Here is a 19,048-nt window from a genome sequence, read left to right as displayed (position 1 = left end):
TGCCTGACCCACCTTATCCTAATGAAATCTATCTCCACCAATCAGAGCCTAAGGGATATATAGCGCATCAATGAAACTGTGACACCTCACACCCTATCATCAAACTCTTAGGGCCGTTTTATAGAAAAGTTTGAGCAATTTTTTTTTTTTAATAGTTTTTTTAGTTTTTTGAGATACATGGAGTGAAAATAAATGTGTAATGATTAAAAAACTGAAAATGTGTTGTTTGAAATCTCAGCCAAACGGGCCTTATTTTCTTTTATTTTTCTACTCAAAGAAGCTCTCTCCTTTTACACTCTAATGTCTCTCTATTTCTCTTTTTGTTTAGTTTGTGGGCTTGGTGATTTTGTTAGATTTGTGTGGCCATTTTCTGATTTTTTGGGTTTGCTGTTTCAAAAGATGGGATTTTTGGCTGTGGGATTTTGGTAGAGACTAGGACAAATGGGTTTTGAAGAGTGTATTCTTGATAAGGTCTAGACTTTAGACTCTAGGTTGCTGTTGAAATGAACTTGGATGTCTCTTGTGTTTTGACCTGGGATTTGTGTGTTTTGAATGTGTGTGTTCTGTTTTAGGCATGTGAACTAACTGTATATAATCATAAGCATAAAACCAACATGTATTGAAGACATTCTATGAAAGGTGAGAAGGGAATAGATGTTACTCATTTTGGTTTTGTGTTTTTTGCCATTTGCTCTGCTTCTCCTTGTTCTCCCTTCTTTGTGGCTGAAAAAACAGGAACAAACTTTGAATTAGATTTCAGGCCAAAAAGAACACAGAGAAGAAACAAGCGAAAGTGATAAAATATTACTGGGTCGTTTCTGCTCCATTCTGCTTCTTCTTCTTTTATCTTCTCTGCTCTGTATCCACATTTTTTTCTTTATTTTTGCTTCCATGTCTTGCTGCCCTCTTCTTGTTGTTGAGGTTGCTGTTGTTGTTGAGAAAGGAGACGCATTTGTTGAGTTCTTTGGCTTGATGATAGAAAGGATGGAGCTTTTATGTGCTTTTGGTTTTGTTTTGGAGGTTTTTTTTTGCTGCTGTTGGGAGGGAGCTTTCAGTGACTTTTTGGGACTATTTTTCTAGGTTTTGTGGCTGATTTCAGTGGGAGTTTGGGGCCTCTTTAGAGTGGAATGGCTACTGCTGAGAGCTGGCTTTGTGTTGGAGTTTCAGGTTGATGCTGCTGTTGTTGTTGAGAAGTTCGGGCTTATGAAAAAGGTGTGATCTTTGCAGCTGGTTTTTTCTGCTTGATGGTAGGAAGGAGGGATTTTTATTTGCTTTTGCATAAAAACTAAGGAAAAATGGGATGGGTAGAGGATAGCCGTGGGAGTGGGGTAGGGTGGATTCCTAGGACTAGAGGGTGGGTTTGTGCCTCCAAGGAGATGCTCATTGTTCGGTCTTTGTGAATAGGAGAATAAAGACATTTACATGGGACTATCTAGGGTTTGAGGACAAGGATACAAGGATGGGATTGGAAAGGAATCAATGCAGTGGGCCAAAATGGGTTTTACCCTTTCTCATAAACTTTTTAGAAAAATGTCTTATGTCTGAAATTTTTCAGTAAAATATTTTATATTTGAAACTATTTAGGAATGTGTTCCTGTTTTGAAACTCAATTTTTAGAAAATCGAATTTCAAATGTAAAACTTGATTTTTGGACAATCGAGTTATAGCGAAATTGAACTTAGAAAAAAAAAATTTCTGGAACTCGAGTCCACTTGAATATTTTCAAGGAACTCGAGCTTATGAAACTCGAGTTCCACATTTTTTTTTTTTTTTAATTTTCAGTTCGCTATAACTCGATTATCAAAAAATCAAGTTTCAAAACAGGAGTATTTCTCTAAGTAGTTTCAAACATAGGCATTTTGCTGGAAAGTTTTGACGAAAGGTGCAAATACCCATTTTGGCCATAGCACTTAAACAAGTGTATGGATTTTAAACCATAATATAATCTTGCCAAGTCCATTAATTAAAAGAAATTAACTTGATTTTTAAATAAACCACATGCATGACCCGATAAAAATAAATAGACCGACAAAGTAAATGAACCCGAATAAAACCAAGAAACGTAGCTTATGAAAATATATTAAATTCTTTAATCAATTATGGCAGGTAATTTTTAATCTCATGCTTGATTAAAAAGTCCCAAAATGACACCAATTTTCCATAAAAATCGGTACTAACAATTTAGCTCACATCATATAGAAAATTTGAACTCTTTTCATAGTTAAAATACAAGTGGGTAATTTCCTTAATTAAGTGATATCTCATTTTATTCAAACTTGATTTTTGCCCATGAGAAGCTAAATTAAAGAGAATTTCATGATTTTAAATATAGCGTCAAAATTAATCCAATTACTTAATTAAAATTCAATTAAAGCTCAATCACACTTAGTTGACTGCATAAAAATTGAAAAATCAACCAAAAAAATGGGGGTTTAATCATTAAAACCATGAAATCTTTTAATTTATGGCTAAAACTTCTATCAAAATTTAAAGTCGAATAAAATACGGTATCAATAATGAGGTGTGATGATATTAATGAGACTGAAAGCAAGTGCTAATAATTATAAAAGATAAGTTGTTATTTGGACATTAAAATTTTAGTTTATTTGAATCTTTTTTCTTTTATTTTTATGGTAAAGAAACTTGGAGAAATTGGACCTCTCTTTTATGAAATTAGTGGGCGTGTTCTGAACTTCTAAATTAGAAAAAAGGGTATTATCTTCATTTGCAAAAAGAATGACTTTATTATTGGATTCGACTAGTAAGAGCATTTTGGTTTGATAGAGGAGTGAGCCTAATTCGTGGGCCTATTAACTAAGTCATGGACTAACTATTTAAAATAATAATTAGCCTAAGCATCAAAGCAAGAGCATGAGGTTTGATATAGGGGGTGAGCCTAATTCGTGGGTCTATTAACTAAGTCATGGACCAATTATTTTAAACAAAGCCTATCCTACATAATTAGTCTGAAGAAAACCCAACCCATTAATAAGCCCTTAATAAAGCCTCCCTATAAGTTATACCTCTATTTTTGTCGCTGGAACATGTTTTATTCAACTAGTCTATCTGTTTTCCTTAAAAAAAAACAAAACAAAACAAAACAAAACAAAACAAACAAACAAAATAAACAAACTAGTCTATCTATTTTTAAGCTTTTGCATTAGCAGCTTCAGCAGTGCTCATGCTCATCCATTCAAACAACATCACATGCCGAGCTCTAGTAGTTTAGATACGCTTTAGTAAATAGTGTAAGTAAATTTTCTTTAATAGAATATGATTTAAAAAAAAAAAAATTATTGTTGTCTTCACCATTCTAAATACCTATAGTTTTCCGATTTGCAGAATAGAGTAAACTGATTAGGACTTTTATATATTTACATTTTACATTGTAGACATACCACATTCTTCATTTTTTATTATACACATTTGCCATTTTTTACGTCTACAATATAAAAAGATAATTTCCCAACTAATTATTTACGCTAAAAGTACACTAAAAAAAGAAAGGGAAATTTCTTTTAGGACCCACCAAAACAAGCTTCTTTTCTTTTTCTTTTTCATTTTTTCAAAACACCATTATAAAAACTAAATGCCCCCTAGAGGAATTTAGAAAATGGATTGATTTAAAGTTTTTGTTAAAAAAATTATAAGTTTTTGAAATTTTAAGATTTGCCACCTTTTTAATATTTTCAAAAAGAAAATAAAAAAATAAATTAAAATCCATTATTATTTAATTAAGTCAATGGATAAGAAAATTAATCTAGATGAGTTTAGAGATCTAATTATGTTATGGGAGGGTGTGACTCACGAATAACAAGAAAGTTTTTTAGTCTCTACTAAATAAGAGTTACTTGTCTACAATTAATTATTTAATTAACACAAGGTAAAAATCCAGTAAACTACCCCGAGGTTTGATATAATGCCAAACACATCCAACACTTTTAAAAAATAACCAATTTAATCCTTTAACGCAAACAGAGTTAATTTTTTCCATTAATAACAAAATTTTCACAAAATAAGAAAACCTAATAACACCAACCAAGGTCCTAACTCCACCACAAAGTTGCCATCAACCCCCAAGCAAATATCAAACTCCTAATGCCACGTTGGCCAAACCCAAATCTAGTAAATCAAATCACCCTTAACCCATAGAAAACCGTTGACCCACCGCCACAAGATCTCCATCACAAAATAGAGAGACGAGAAAGAAAGAGGATCCATCATTAACAAGTTCCAGACACCCAAGAAAAGAGGATTAAGAGAGAAAGAAAGAGTTAGGTGAGATTAGGAAAAAGAAAAGAGAGAGAGAGAGAGAGAGAGAGTCAGATCCGAACAAGCAAATGAAAAAAAAAAAATTTGAGAGAGATAGAAAGTCAAGTGAGATAGCAGAGAGAGAGACAGATTTGAGTAACAACAAGCATTAACACCGTTTATGTTAAGAATTAAATTGGTTTTTTGTTTTTAAGTTTTGGATGTGTTTAGTATTACCCTAAATCTCAAAGTAGTTTATTGGAATTTACCCTTAACACAAAATATTTATCTAAATTTATTATTATAACTCAAACAAATGGTGAATTTTATAACATAGTGGCCTAAAACTAAATCATGTGGCAAAGGGCATAGAATAATAGAGATGATAATAACAGAAACAATGGACAAGTAACAGTAATAAATAAGAACAATTTTATTATGTGTTGTGCAGCATGACTAAAGTCAACTTGTCCTAATTTTCATTATTACTTGTGGCAACAAAAGTTAAATTCATTATTGCCTGGATTCTATTCTAAAAGAGGTATTGGGCTTCTATTTATCAAATTTATTTGTACTTGAATTTGTTTGATCTAACACTCTGTTTGTTTCACTTGAAAATCTTCTGTAAAGATAGTTTTCTACATTTTTCAATGTTTGGTAGCACAAAAAAAAACTGGTCAATGGAAAACTATCTTTGGTCAATGGAAAACTCTAATAAAAATAAGGCTTATTTTTTATAAGCTGTTTTCCAAAAAAAATTTTTGGAAAACAATCTCTCTCTCATGCGTTGCATCTCCTATAAATATTATTTTCGTCTATAGCTGTGGGAAACATAATTTTTTGGCGCTTTCTCTCTCTCATGGTAAGTTTTCTCACTTTTTCTCTCTTCTCTTTATTTTTTCTCTCCTCACACCCTCACTGTCACTAACTCTGGTCTCTCCTTTTCCCATAGATCTCTCTCTTTAACTGTCTCTCTTCTCTCTTTTTTCCATGTTTCTCTTCCCTTCTGTAACACAATTCTCCGATTAGATTTTTCTTTACTTCACTGATTGATCAATAGCTCCAACTTGCAAAAGAGAACAAATTTACAACGGTAATTATTTCATTCATCTTTACCAAAATCCCAATTCTTTGTTTTGAATTTCAAGCTCGATTTTCTTTTTTCTCTAAGAAATTTTCGGTTTGATGGATTCCAAGCAGAAGTTACTTCTTTTTCGTACATAAAGTGCAAAAAATTAATAAAAGAAGAAGAAAGAATGAAAGAAGTAAAAGATGAAAATTTTAAACATAGTAACCATATTTCTCTAAATTGCTTTTACATGGGACAATTTTTACCGTGGACTAATAATATTGTTATATAATGAATGATAATTGTTTAGGAGAATTGCATTTGTTGGCAAATACATTTTTTGTTAGCAGATATTATGTAGTGATGATATATTATGCAGTACATTATGTAAATACATAATTTAGAGTAATATTGAAGACTTGTAGTTGACCATAGTAGACAAATGGTCGATATGTGTGTGTGTGTGTACGTACATTACTGTCTATATATATGAGCAAGATGAGTGGTAAAGATCATGAAAATTTGACAACTAATTAATTTTGATTGTATCTATTGTCAAAATTTTAGATTAATTAGTATGAAAACCAAATTCATTCTTGGTTTTTTATTTATAATAATTATATTAGTTAGTTTACATAATATACATGTTTTAAATTATACAAGAAATATTTAAAAAAAATTGCATACCAAACACCAGAAAACATTCTCAAGCGCATTTTCAAGGTCGTTACCAAACATTGGAAAATAAAACAATTTTCTAAAAAATGCTCTTTGAAAAATGATCCATTTTTCAGAAAACGTTAATGCTGAAACAAACAGAGCGTAAGCTTAGCTAACCCACCTATATTTCTTACCAATTAGCAATGTAAACTGAAAAGTGAAAACACTGAGAAAAATCTAACTTATAAAAGCCACTTAAAAAGAGTAAAGCTAGCCTTCATCTAACTTACAGTTTCCTCTCTATGATATCAATCAACAGGACCATTTCTAAATCTTCCACTCTCACTAACTCATTCTACATGCCAAACTTCAAACTTTTTAGCAACCTCAACCTATCAAGCATCCTATTATCGACAAAGAATTGCGAAGAAAGACAAAGCTATTAGGTGAGTTTAGAAATATACCTATAGGGAAGGCAGTAATCATAAAAGAACAGGTAGTTAACACAGATAAGTTCCTTAGCTTTTAAGATTTTCAATTGAAGTTGCTCCCATTAGGACTGTCTATAAGCATTGTTACTTCTCTATATATTGCCATTACATAGAAACACATGCACAATCACACACAATGAAAAACAAAAACAGAAAATATTATAAAATTATTTATTTAAATAAAGGAAAGGAGAGAGGCAAAATTTTCTTGATCAAAACTTATTCTGATGAGTAACATTCATGAAGACAAAAGGAATATAGTAAGAAGTTTCATCATTGCAAGACAGACAGAATAAAGACAGAAGAAAGATAGGCACCTACAGATAGAATAAGGATAGAAAGAAGAACGATAGGAAAGAAGCATCTACAGCAAAGCTTCATAATTGCAAGAAGAGAGAAGAGAGAATAAGGACAAAAAGAAGATAGAAAGACTGGGAAAAAAGTCTGCATAGTAAAAACAAAAATATACCATTCATGAAATGCTTAAACTATTCATTGAATAGTATCCTTCACCAACAGATTAATCAGGGTTCACTTTTTACAACCAGAGTTACTTTCCAAGACATACCATGAATAACATTCATGTTTTAATAAGCATTTAGCATGTTGTATCGAATGATTACATTATTAAAAATGTTAAAGAGGAATGTCAACAACATTACATTAAAAATGTCAAAGAGCAATGTCAACAACATTACATTAAAAATGTCAAAGAGCAATGTCAACAACATTACACCATTAGCATCGACTCTTCAAAACATTTTCTTAGCCAAATTGCATTTTAATATCCAAACAATATTTAATTTTTTTAGCAAAACGTTACAATAATCAACAAGTTTGGAAAACATTTCCCATTTTTAACTTTTCTATTCTTTTTATATTCAAACTCTCTCTCTCTCTCTCTCTCTCTCTCTCTCTCTCTCTCTCTCTCTCTATTTTGTAAAAAGATTAAAAATAATGGACATAGTTTAGCTACAAAATTAGTTGTAATCTTGAATTTTGACAAATCCACCATTGAATTACATCTTATTCTTATATCCTCCATGATTGCAAAATTTCAAAAAAATTAAAGTTCAATTGCTATGTCATTAATAAATTGTTTAAATTGCAAGTTTTTGTAGTTTAAAATTATGCATAAAATATAAACTCATAGATTATATTGTAAATAATGTCCAATTGACACAAAATTTGACATGTGTATTAAGACCGTAAAGAACATACAATTCAACGATAATTTTCAAAATATGTAGTAATGTTTATTTTATTGAATAAAGTTGTAGTCTTAAGTTACAACAAATTTTGCAGCTAAACTTTATTCAAAAAGAATTTATAGTGAGTACTTTAAAGACAAAGTTTAGCTACAAAATTAATTGTAATCTAAGGCAACAAGCTAACTCAATATCTTTTTATTGAAAGTGAATTTTGATAAATCCACAATTGAATTATATTTTCATCTTATATCTTCCATGCTTACAAAATTTTTAAAATATTAAAGATTAATAATTATCTCATCAATAAATTGTTTAAATTGTAAGTTTTTATAGTTTCAAATTATGCATCATTTTGTAAATAATATCCAATTGATACAAAATTTGACATGTGTATTAAAAATACGAAGAACATACAATTTAACGGATAAATTTTCAAAATATGTAATACAGATTAATATTTATTTTATTAGGTATGATTGTAGTCTTAAGTTACAAATAATTTTGTAGTTAAATTTTGTCCATACTGCAATGGGATGCATAAGCAGTATGCATAAGAGATGTAGAACTGCATTTGAAAAGTGGATAATTAAAATGGAAAATAACTTGAACTTTAATATTGACTAAGGATAGGTTCTTTGACCAGACTAACTTAGACATCACCTTACATTATACATAAAATTCAATTGTGCTTTTTTTTTTTTTTTTTTTTTTTTTGGGCAATGGTAATTATCTTCTGTGCATGAGGGGACACAAATGTTACGGATCTTTATTGGTTCCACCGGGCACGTTTTTAGAAAACATTCACATCTCCACAATCTCAACAGTCAACACAATATTTTGGCAACCAAAAGGAAAATAACATCCCATGACTTAATAATCACATATATTCAATGAGAATATCCAAGGATCTTGGTGAAATTATTCAAAGCACTCGGTGGATTACACCCTCTCATATAAAAGTAGACCGCATGTGTCGATCCCACAAATGGGACCGACATTTATGTTAATAGGAAGTGTAAATGTAATCACCACCTGGTTAATCTGAAACTCAACTACCAAGCTCATTGCATCACAACCACAATTAATAATAGTAAACGATCAAGAATCAAACTATAAGGTTCAAAAACATCTATAAGTTGTGACATGTCAAATCTTTTTCTATAAATTACACGAATGAGACAAGCCTCTCAAAAGGGCATTAGTTTAGTGACGAAACTCTTTGATGACCGTACTACACTTGCTTGTAGAAGAGCACATATGCATGTTCATGCAAAACCTGATTTGCATCAATGTGAATAACTGAATTATCATCAAACCGTAGCCACTGACCATTAGGATAGCGAGCATCGGCTGTATAATGCCCCTTTGATGGCTCCCTGCCATGGTGAGTAATTGTAGCAACAAGTTCGTATTTCCGACCCTGTACAAAGACATTTTGTCAGTCAAACTACAATTAAAACTTGATTGAGACATTAAGAACGAATGTGGATAGTAGATACTAGATGATAGCATGATAATAGATGGTTTTAGAAAGATACACGATAACATTCAAATCAATGTGACATCTGAAGTTCTATGGAGCACAAATAAATATTTGATTAGAACTTGTAACACTTAATCACCCAACAAAAACTCTAGCACAGGTAAGTATACAGGCACAAATCAAACGCATTCAACATGAAACTGTGAAGTACAACCGCATGCGCAATTGCTCACTCAACCAACTTTTCGGCTCCTCTAAAAAATACTAACTTTTTAGCACAAATAAGGTAATAAAAACAGAGACAAGGCCAGAGGTCATTTGACCAAAATAGAAAGAAAGAAAGAAATAGCTTCAGTACGGCAACAGGTAAATAAAATTCATATGCATCAACACCTACAAGTGTGAAGCATAGTATTTTGATCAGTCTTAGGACTTCTAGCTCCGTTTCCAGATCATTCAAACCTAAGGCCTATAACAACCCCAACACACCACTCCACAGCCTGTACCAAGGCACAGGCGCAAAATCAACACCTCTTCTAATAAGAAAGCAACCACATTAACTTCCATTACAATTCCCATCAATTAAAAAAACATAAGAACCCAAAACGTAGTAGATTGGACCAACACCAAATTAATCTACACTCTCTTTGCTCCTAAAAAGATAGACATGGGGAAAACCCAGCTATATCACATGAAAAATTAATATAAATGGGAAATAAATTTGTCTCCATAGATATAAAGTGTTTGACAGAGAGAGACACAGTATACATTTTAAACTCCATATACACATTTACTGATTACAACAAGAACAATAAAGCCTTTCCTAATTGCCACAATTATTTTTTTGCAAGTTACACAAGTAGTCAGTGGGTCATGAATCCATGACCACACCTTCTATCCCACTATTACCATAAATCAATGTCATCGGTACTTAACAAGTTACTCTACAATATACTTTCAATACAACAGTTAAATTTCTATTTTTCTTTGGGGGGAGGGATCATACAATTAAAAACATATATATTCTCACACATTTGGTAATATTATTTCACTAACATATAAAACACTATATATTTAATTCATAAAAAAATTAAAATTGTTGAAATGATATATTAGAGCATTATCAAAACTATGTTGTGCAGTAACCCCAGTGTATTAACTGTCAATAGCCATTATAAACTTTTAAAAGATAAATCATAACCATGTTGTTCAGTAGGCAGAGGAGCAAGATAATACCAAGAACTTGCTTCATGTAATAAAAGACATCACGCACAAGACAATTTTTACATTTCACAAAAAGAACATAACTTGTTCACAAGAACAAAAAAAAATGAATATTATTACAAGGGAGAGTAACAGTAATCATAACATTAGGATCATCACCTCAACAGATGGAGAAACAAGCAGATCACGACCCAAAACCAATTCAAGAGGAAAGTGCACAGGCTTAAGCAACTTTGCACTTCCTTGATTTCCATAACTAAAACGCTTCAGGTGCAGAATCATTATCTTTGAAAGTTTCTGTATCTGAAAAGATTTGCTAGCAGTCCCAGCCTGAAAATAATCAACATTAAACAACATGTTAACATCAGTAACATAAAGGATATAACTTATATACATGAAATCATCACAGACAAAACTGCACATGTGCAGAGAGATCACATGTTGTGTGCTTCATGAGAGAGAGAGAGAGAGAGAGAGAGCTATAGAGACAAGAATATTTTCTCTTCTTCCTCACTTATGCAGACATTGCTTTCACAGGACCCATACGATGATGTTAACCACCCAATAGCAATTAATGTTTCATAAGGAAAAAAAATGCAACAAGACCAAAAAGGATCTTAGAAAAAAGTTACCTTCCCAGTTGCTGATGCTCGGTACCCCTCAAGAGATTCTGGCACAGAAAATAAATGAAGTGCATCCTCAATAGTTCGAACTGCTTCAGGATAAATATCAAGGTGCAGCAAGAGATATGGTTGTACAGTAGCAGAAGGTTTTTTTCCTGCTCCACACATCATGAAAAGTATGCATAAAAACTCATTACAAACAATAGAGCAAGGTATTTGACTCCCAAGTTCCACACGCAAATTTAAAAGTAATGTAATATATGATAAATGCACAAGATGGAGTACATTCCTGGTGGTAAGGCTAAAGCATTTCTTTATTCTTTGTAGTCGCATAAATAACAATGCCCTACCTGATGCCTTCACCAGACTTCTCAACTGTCCCCCAAATATATCACTTAGTTCTGAAGGAACAAAACTTTGAGTTCTTGTCACAGCTGATTTGTTCTTTCGACCAACGGTTTCCCATTCATCATCTTCAGCAGAAGAAACTAAAGATGATTTGTTCCCATTAATGCTTGAAGACTGTCCTTCAAGTTTAAGTAACTCATCATGCATCCGATCCATGATGAAGCTAAGAAACTCCTGAGCATCTTCCTGCCTAAAAAGACAACACCAGAGACCAACTTAAATCAATCACAAATATCAAAATACAATAAAATCACATATGATAGCAACAGTTAGATACCAGGAATGAAAGATGCTAAACATGAAAAATTTAAGATACAATTTCAAATTCTATTTTGTACCAACTGAGTGTTATATAGCCTTTTTTTTTTTTCTTCCTGGGTTCATACCAATGTACACTAAATCAGCCAGATGAAAATTAAGATTACCTACCAGTGGCCTATTAACTTCTATTTTTCTCAACTTGTACATCGTTTTTTTATTGTTAAGTTGCACATATACTTGGTGGGTTTTGAATCTACAACCTCAACTTCCACCCATTCTTGAGGGAGGAGGGAGTGATACTTTTTCTAAAGCTCTTTGGCTTCTCAATAATCTGTATCTAATCTCGTATTCTCTAGAAAGAAAGCTAGATAACAGCAATAAACAATTCAAAGTGACTATATTTGGAAATTACAGCTTAATAACAATAAACCACTCAGAGCAGCAATATACCCATTCTTGAGGGAGGAGGGAGTGATACTTTTTCTAAAGCTCTTTGGCTTCTCAATAATCTGTATCTAATCTCGTATTCTCTAGAAAGAAAGCTAGATAACAGCAATAAACAATTCAAAGTGACTATATTTGGAAATTACAGCTTAATAACAATAAACCACTCAGAGCAGCAATATTTTGATAAGTTTTTTAACTAATAAAGGTGCTCAAGTAAAAAGTAGAAGAAAAGAGACAGAGAATCCTAACTAGCATGGGAACCTGTAAAATGAGTCGTGTCACATCAATCATGATAATTCTCCATTAAACTTACCAGTGACCATGTAATAGGCCCACCTTGAGAAAGCCCCACATTTTAACAGTAAGCATGCCAAAAAGGGACAAAAAACATGGCAGATATGTCACTTGGTTATTCTATTACTTTAAATATGACAGAAGGAAACATATACAATAGAAAAGAAGACGAGGGAAGGGGATAAAAGAGCTCCCTTAGAATGACGACAGAGTTTATCCAAGTGTCTAATTATCTCTCTTTGTAATCAATTTATAAAAATGTTACTACCTTTGTCCCATATTGTTGGTCCTATTTAGAAAATCCAACTTTGTAGGGAACAACAATTGATTGCGCTGTCATTTAGTAAAAAAGGTGAGAGTTTCCAAAACTACACTCATTAATTTAAACTTTAGAGAAAGAATGGTATTAATTTTTTAAATAAAACGTAAAGGGTAAGTTAGGAATTTCATTCATTAACTTCTCAAAACGGACAACATTTTGGGGCAACCCAAAATGGAATAGAGCACCAACAAACAGACGGAGTATTTCCATGCCCTATTATCCTATCTTAATTAGAAAAAGTTGCTGTTAGACAATCCTAGTCCATACATGGTGCAACATATATGACACCACTTTGTTATTGTTTGTATTTTTGGCCAGCTAAACAGTTCTCAATCACAAACAAGATTAAGCTTGTGTTTGGCACGCAGTTTATAAAGGCTTGCATTTGAATTGTGGTGTCCTGTATTTGCTGGATTGGGCTAAGGTTCAGTTAAATTAAACTTGAATGATTAGTTATTGGTGGCGGAAAGGAGTGGAAAGGATTTAAAAGAAAGGAGGGGGAAGAAAAGCACTTACTGGTGGTTGGCTGTCAGGCAGCAGTTGGTCATCAACAGTGAATTCAAGTGGCCAATGATTGACCACTAGTGGCAAAATTTAGAGGCCAGCGGCAATCTTGACCCATCAGCAGTGACCTTAAGTGTGACCAATTGCAGCTTTAAGACAAACTAATAAGGAATCTATAGTATCCCCACCAGCTGTATTTAATAAGACTACATCCCCATAGTATCGATGCATATGCCATGTGGAGGATTAAAATATCCAAAAGAATTTTCATATTCAATCCAATTGTCGTGACAAAAATTGAATATAGATAATTTTATCCAATCCAGTCTTAATATACAGTAATCAAGCTAGGCTTAAGATTATTATATAGAAGGAACAAGTACTGACACAGAACATGCACATACCTTGCTCTGCCGGAGATGCTACTCAGCACATCTGGAGTAAAAATTTTAAGAACCCCTTCAAACATGGTAGGCCTTTTGGCATCTCTCTTTAAGCTTGAACCATTTGGCATGTCAAAATCAGCAATGAACTCTGCAAATGCAGTTAATGTTGGATAGCCAACCTAAAAAATCGAAGTACAAAATGAGCACAGATTAGTTATGTTGATTTAGTATATTTTGATCATAATGACATAAAAACAAGATTAATTCACATAATATGTTTTAAAGGCAGAAAGAAGTAATAAAACACATTGCATCAAGAAAATAGACCTTGGGGATTTTGCGAGTTCTCAATTCCTGTAAAAGCTGAATAAAAGGAGAACAGGCTAGGAGAGCCTGCAGAGTTGCATTAAGAAAACATAAATTCCCTGAGTTAATTAAACCTCTAGGTGATATGTCTCTGCAAGAATTAATAGGACCATTAGATGCCTTCTGTAAGTCATTGTCACCCACAACTACAGATGAATCACTGAGAACTCCATTTTCCTCTGGGTTCTGAAATTTCAAACTCGAAAATTGATTCAAGAGACCATCTTCATTCTGGGATGTAATTGCAATGAAATCAGTACCATCAGCTTTTACTTCATCCACACCATTAATATGAGAGGAGCCATGGGTGGAACTGTCAACGCTTCCATTTTCTTTTGGAGTTCCAAGAACTCCTGGTAAATGATTGTTTAGTATTTTAACACTCTTCGGTTCATTGTCCTTCTTCAGCACAGGTGAGGACAGAAGACCATTTGACCCTTTTGGAGAATCCAGTTGTCTGCTTGATTCACCATAAAGACCACCCAAAGATTTTCCAGCAATAAAATCCACTGATCCAAATCGTAATTCTTTCTTCTCCACTGGCTTTTCAGCTTTGCCAGATGACGGCTTTAGAAGCAATGACCTGGTTTCATCTTCAGTGAATGATCCAAACACTAGTACCTTCTACAGACAGCAAAAGCCACCAGAAAAACAACAGTTAAAGCAAAAATAAGAATCATAATAACTTCACAAATCGCACAAAAAATCAGCATTCAAACATGCGTCACATAATCAGTCGCCAGCAATATTGCAGAGTATTCATATCATGGAAAATCCAAATAGGTAGGTGATGCTATAAACTAAATCTGCATTCAAGACCTACTTCTTGTAACCACTGTTTACTCATGCCTGATGCATAATCTTTTAAGAAAAAATGAAGCAGGAGAGTTGCATTATAAAGAGAAAAAATTCCAGCAGGTAATAAACATTAAAATCCTAGCTATAATTCTCTGAATCATTACCCAAGCAGGATGAATTCACCCAAGAAATCAACTGATTCCACTTGCACATCTGACACTAATTCTTAAACATACAGTGTCTTAGAAAAGAATTGCATTTTACACCAATCAGTTTATTTGCAATGCACAAAGATTGAAAGATACCACATGCATAGCTTTCATCTTGCCACTAACTTCCATTACTACATATAAATATAATACAAACTAATGCCTATATACTAGTAAAAGAGGTTGCTTTACAATTTTTGTTTGTTTCTTTTCTCTAGGGGTGAACCAAATGTAAATTTGCAGGCTCTATGGCATAAAAAATGTAAACAAAAAAGCTCCCTAAACAAAAGAAACACTTCTTCAGATTTAATCTCCAAAACCACTTCAGATTTACTATAATTTGAAGTATCAACATTCACACATAAGTACATTGAAAACTCAGCCTTATTTTTAACACATATCAATAACTGAGAACTTCAGAGCAACATATTGTATTTTTCTGACCTCTACACAATTTTAAATTCACAATTTAAGCATCCATGTAAAAAAACAAACCGGACCAAGAAAACATCACAAAAAATAACTAGAGCTTTCCCTCTTGATTAAAACATAGTGCCATCACACCATTAAACATAAACTCAAATCAAAATTTCTATAGACTTGTGAACAATTGCATCTCATCATTGAAGCAACCAACAACCAAAATTAGTAAATTTCAGAACTTTTTAATCAACAAAACTCAAGCAACAGCTAAATCAAACAAACGCACATAGTTCCAATTCATACAATAACTAATCCATAACATAAAAACTACATTGTTTCTACTCTTTTTCTTACCAAATAAAGCTTACTAAGAGCAAAACCTTAGAGTCACATCATATTTCCTATCATGCATGAGCTAATCCACAATTCAAACATTGAAAACAACATATAAAAATCCAATCTTTCTTACAACTAAACCTCATAAACACAACAACCCACAATCTAAAACTTCTTAATTCAACCAAAAACCAACCAAAAAAAAAACACCCACATAGCAAAAAAAAAAAAAAAAAAAAAACCCACATGAAAATCCAATCTTTAAATCAAAAAAAAAAAAAAAAGCAAAACCCACCAAACAAAACAAAATAAATAAACTCACCTTAGAGTCAGTCATCTTTGTGGGGCGGAAACACAGAAATCAGAACCCAAAATTGTGATATGAAAAGTGGATTTGAGAGCAAAGTAGGAGCTTTCTATAGAAGAAGAGGAAGAGAGAGAATAAGGGAAAAAGTCTAAAAGTGTATTGTAACAAGGAGACCCTGAAGGAACAGAGGAGAGAGAAGCGTCGATTGAAGACATGAAAAGAAGAGAGAAGAGTGAGGAATTGTGGTTAGAGAGAGAGAGCATTTAACAAAAGAACCCTCTCTTCTTCCTTCCACAAGTTCAAGCATTTACACTGCAAAGTTTTCGAACAGAGACAAATAGAGAGAGAAGAAGGGAAATTTTTGTGGTTTCTTTGGTGGGTTAGGGTTGAGTTTTTCTATTTTATATATATATACACACACAATTACACACACTTTGAGAGAGAGAGAGAGAGAGAGTTTGGTTTGTATGGTTATGTTGTGTTTGGATGCCGCATAGACAGTTACAAGTTCTTACAACAATTAAAATAAAAAGTAAAAAAGGTTGCTTTTATTTTCCTTTTGGTCTTTTGGGTTTTTTGTTTTGTTAAGAATTATAGGATTTCATGACAAAAACAAGGAGTTCCTTTTTTTGTTTTTTTGTTTTCTTTTATGGGGTATACCATACTATAAGCAATGCATGAAAAGAGGAGGGGATGAGGTATCACATATACACGTTGAAGTGAATATACTATTTTTCTTCATTTTATTTTCTTCCACTCTAAATATACCCTTTTAAATTTGTAATTTCCTATATATTAAAAGGTTATTGCAACACCATGAAGCAACTCTATATATTTCAACAACAAAAAAAAAAAATTGAAGTAATTTCTACATTATGAGTAGGTTTGAGTACTTTATTCTACGTATAACTTATCAAAGATTCTATTAAGATAACTTATCAAAAGTTCGTGCTTTGCATGATTTTGAAGATAATTGAAAATAATAAATAAATATATTTCATTACTATTATGTATTTTCAAAATTATCCTCTATTGTATTGAATATCTAAATAATGGAGTTTCAATATAACAAGTTCATCATATAATTATAAGGTGCAATAAAATGAGTTTTTGTAAGTGGCTTTCAATTTTATTAGCAATGATAGTAATAATGAAACATGATATAAAGAGTAGTTTTTACCCCCTTTTTTTTTTATAATAGAAAGCAATTTTCACTTTTGGGAGGTTGTTTTTAGTGTATTCTTGTACTTATGGCAAGTACACATTAATGTTGCCCTCAACAATATTACAAATATGTCGCAACAAACATTCATTTATTTCACTCTCAAAAAAAAAAAAAATTCATCTATTTAACCAAATAATAGTTTATATATGGCGAACAATTATTATTAAACAAGCGAGAAGAGATGCACAAGTTTTACAATCATGAAAACTTACAATTTATAGCTTTCTTATCTTAAGTTTTGTATCACACTTATTGTGTAATGTCGTGTTCTATCCATTTGTAATACTACAAGTTATGTAATGTCGTGTTTCTATCCATTTGTAATATTCCATAAGTATAAGTACTTGTGAGGTATGGGAGGATAAGGCTCGGGATTCAAGTCTCTAAAAAGGAATTTCACACACATATACACTTAAGATTATGCTAGAGTAGAATTTCTATTTTATATTAAAAAATATAAAAAAAGTTAAGAGGCAAATGGCATTTCCATTTCAATTGTAGGTGTAACCAACCTGCTATTAAAGATATGGATTGGTTAGTGTTGTTAGTTTTTTTATTCCTTTTTTTTTTTGGTAATAAAAAAAAAGGTAGAAGAGAGCAACTATTGTGACTTTCTTACCTAGACGTAACCATAGTAACACCTTACCCGTTATCGAGCAAGACCCCATACTCTTAGTTTGTGTGAAGAACTCACTTATTTTTTTGATTAATCATTGGAGATGAAGATGAGATATAAGAAACACCAACACATAACTAGTTGTTTAAGGCTCGAAACTAAGTATTAAGACTTGTTGGCCTAGTATCTTATCAACTAGGGCATCTGAATGTTGGTGTTAGTGTTGTTAGTTACTTATACAAATTTCTGTTATGCGCATTAATTATAACGGCTAGTTAGTTAGATTATCTTTGTATGAAACAGAGCACTCATTGTGCAATTTATAAAGTAGTGAACCAATAATAATTTCAGATTGATTCCTCCAGTTTTTTTTCCTTAGTAAGCTTTTTCCATGTTTGTCAATAATTAATTGATAGGGCTTAAATGACGTACTGATAGTAATAAAGATCCATTCGATTTTGAATGGATATAGACTGGATGCCGATTGGGAAATCACATGTCCATTGAGATACAGATTAGATATCAGTTTCTAATACACACAACCAAGAAGACCAATTTGAATGAAATCCCTCTATTATGTTGTGCCTTGCCCTTTGTCGGAACCCTCATCTCTTTGCTACATCATGTTCACATCATAAGATTTGGCCTTGTTGTCACCACTTGGCACTATATTTAGTGCGAAAACGAGCAATGTACTCAATGATTGGAAGAGTATTCTTACTCATTAATGCGACTTGTTTCGATTGGCGGTGGATCAACACTTCAACACCTAGGAGCGACTAGATGAGATGACGAATATGCAAGAAACTCAATCCAATCCAATCCAATCCAACCTTTAATGATGAATAGTGTCCAACTGTTCATAACTCTCTCTCTCTCTACTACATTGAACTTCAAAATCCAAACTCATATGTGATTCTCTAATGTTATGAATATTTTATTATAGAAAAAAGTTAACTGAGGGGGCCAGTTAATCAATAATTATTAAAACCGTGTTAACTGGGCCTGTGGTCCATCCGAGGACGTTAAACCATCCGAGGAGACCCACATAAGGTTATAAGGGGAACCAAATGAAAAGAAGAGTAAATATCACATGTGATGGGTCCAATATTCGTCCGAGGACAAAATCCTTCT

The 19,048-nt window shown here is 32.4% G+C and overlaps 1 protein-coding gene across 1 annotated transcript; it reads right to left on the bottom strand.

The window, feature by feature from the left end:
• Window positions 1-8,533: 8,533 nt before the first annotated feature.
• LOC115986296 (ubiquitin carboxyl-terminal hydrolase 24) lies at window positions 8,534-16,489 on the bottom strand. The gene is made up of 7 exons (XM_031109151.1): window positions 16,089-16,489; window positions 13,962-14,624; window positions 13,653-13,813; window positions 11,363-11,610; window positions 11,022-11,167; window positions 10,549-10,719; window positions 8,534-9,102 (listed from the first exon to the last, which is right to left on the bottom strand). Exons 1-7 carry the CDS (start codon window positions 16,101-16,103, stop codon window positions 8,914-8,916), a joined length of 1,593 nt encoding a protein of 530 aa, XP_030965011.1. The 5' UTR covers window positions 16,104-16,489; the 3' UTR covers window positions 8,534-8,913.
• Between the last annotated feature and the right edge of the window lie 2,559 nt (window positions 16,490-19,048).

Source organism: Quercus lobata, chromosome 4, assembly GCF_001633185.2.
Source record: "Quercus lobata isolate SW786 chromosome 4, ValleyOak3.0 Primary Assembly, whole genome shotgun sequence".
Classification (NCBI taxonomy): Eukaryota; Viridiplantae; Streptophyta; class Magnoliopsida; order Fagales; family Fagaceae; genus Quercus; species Quercus lobata.
The sequence above is the reverse complement of the archived record's forward strand: the minus strand, read 5'-3'. Positions and strand labels throughout refer to the sequence as shown.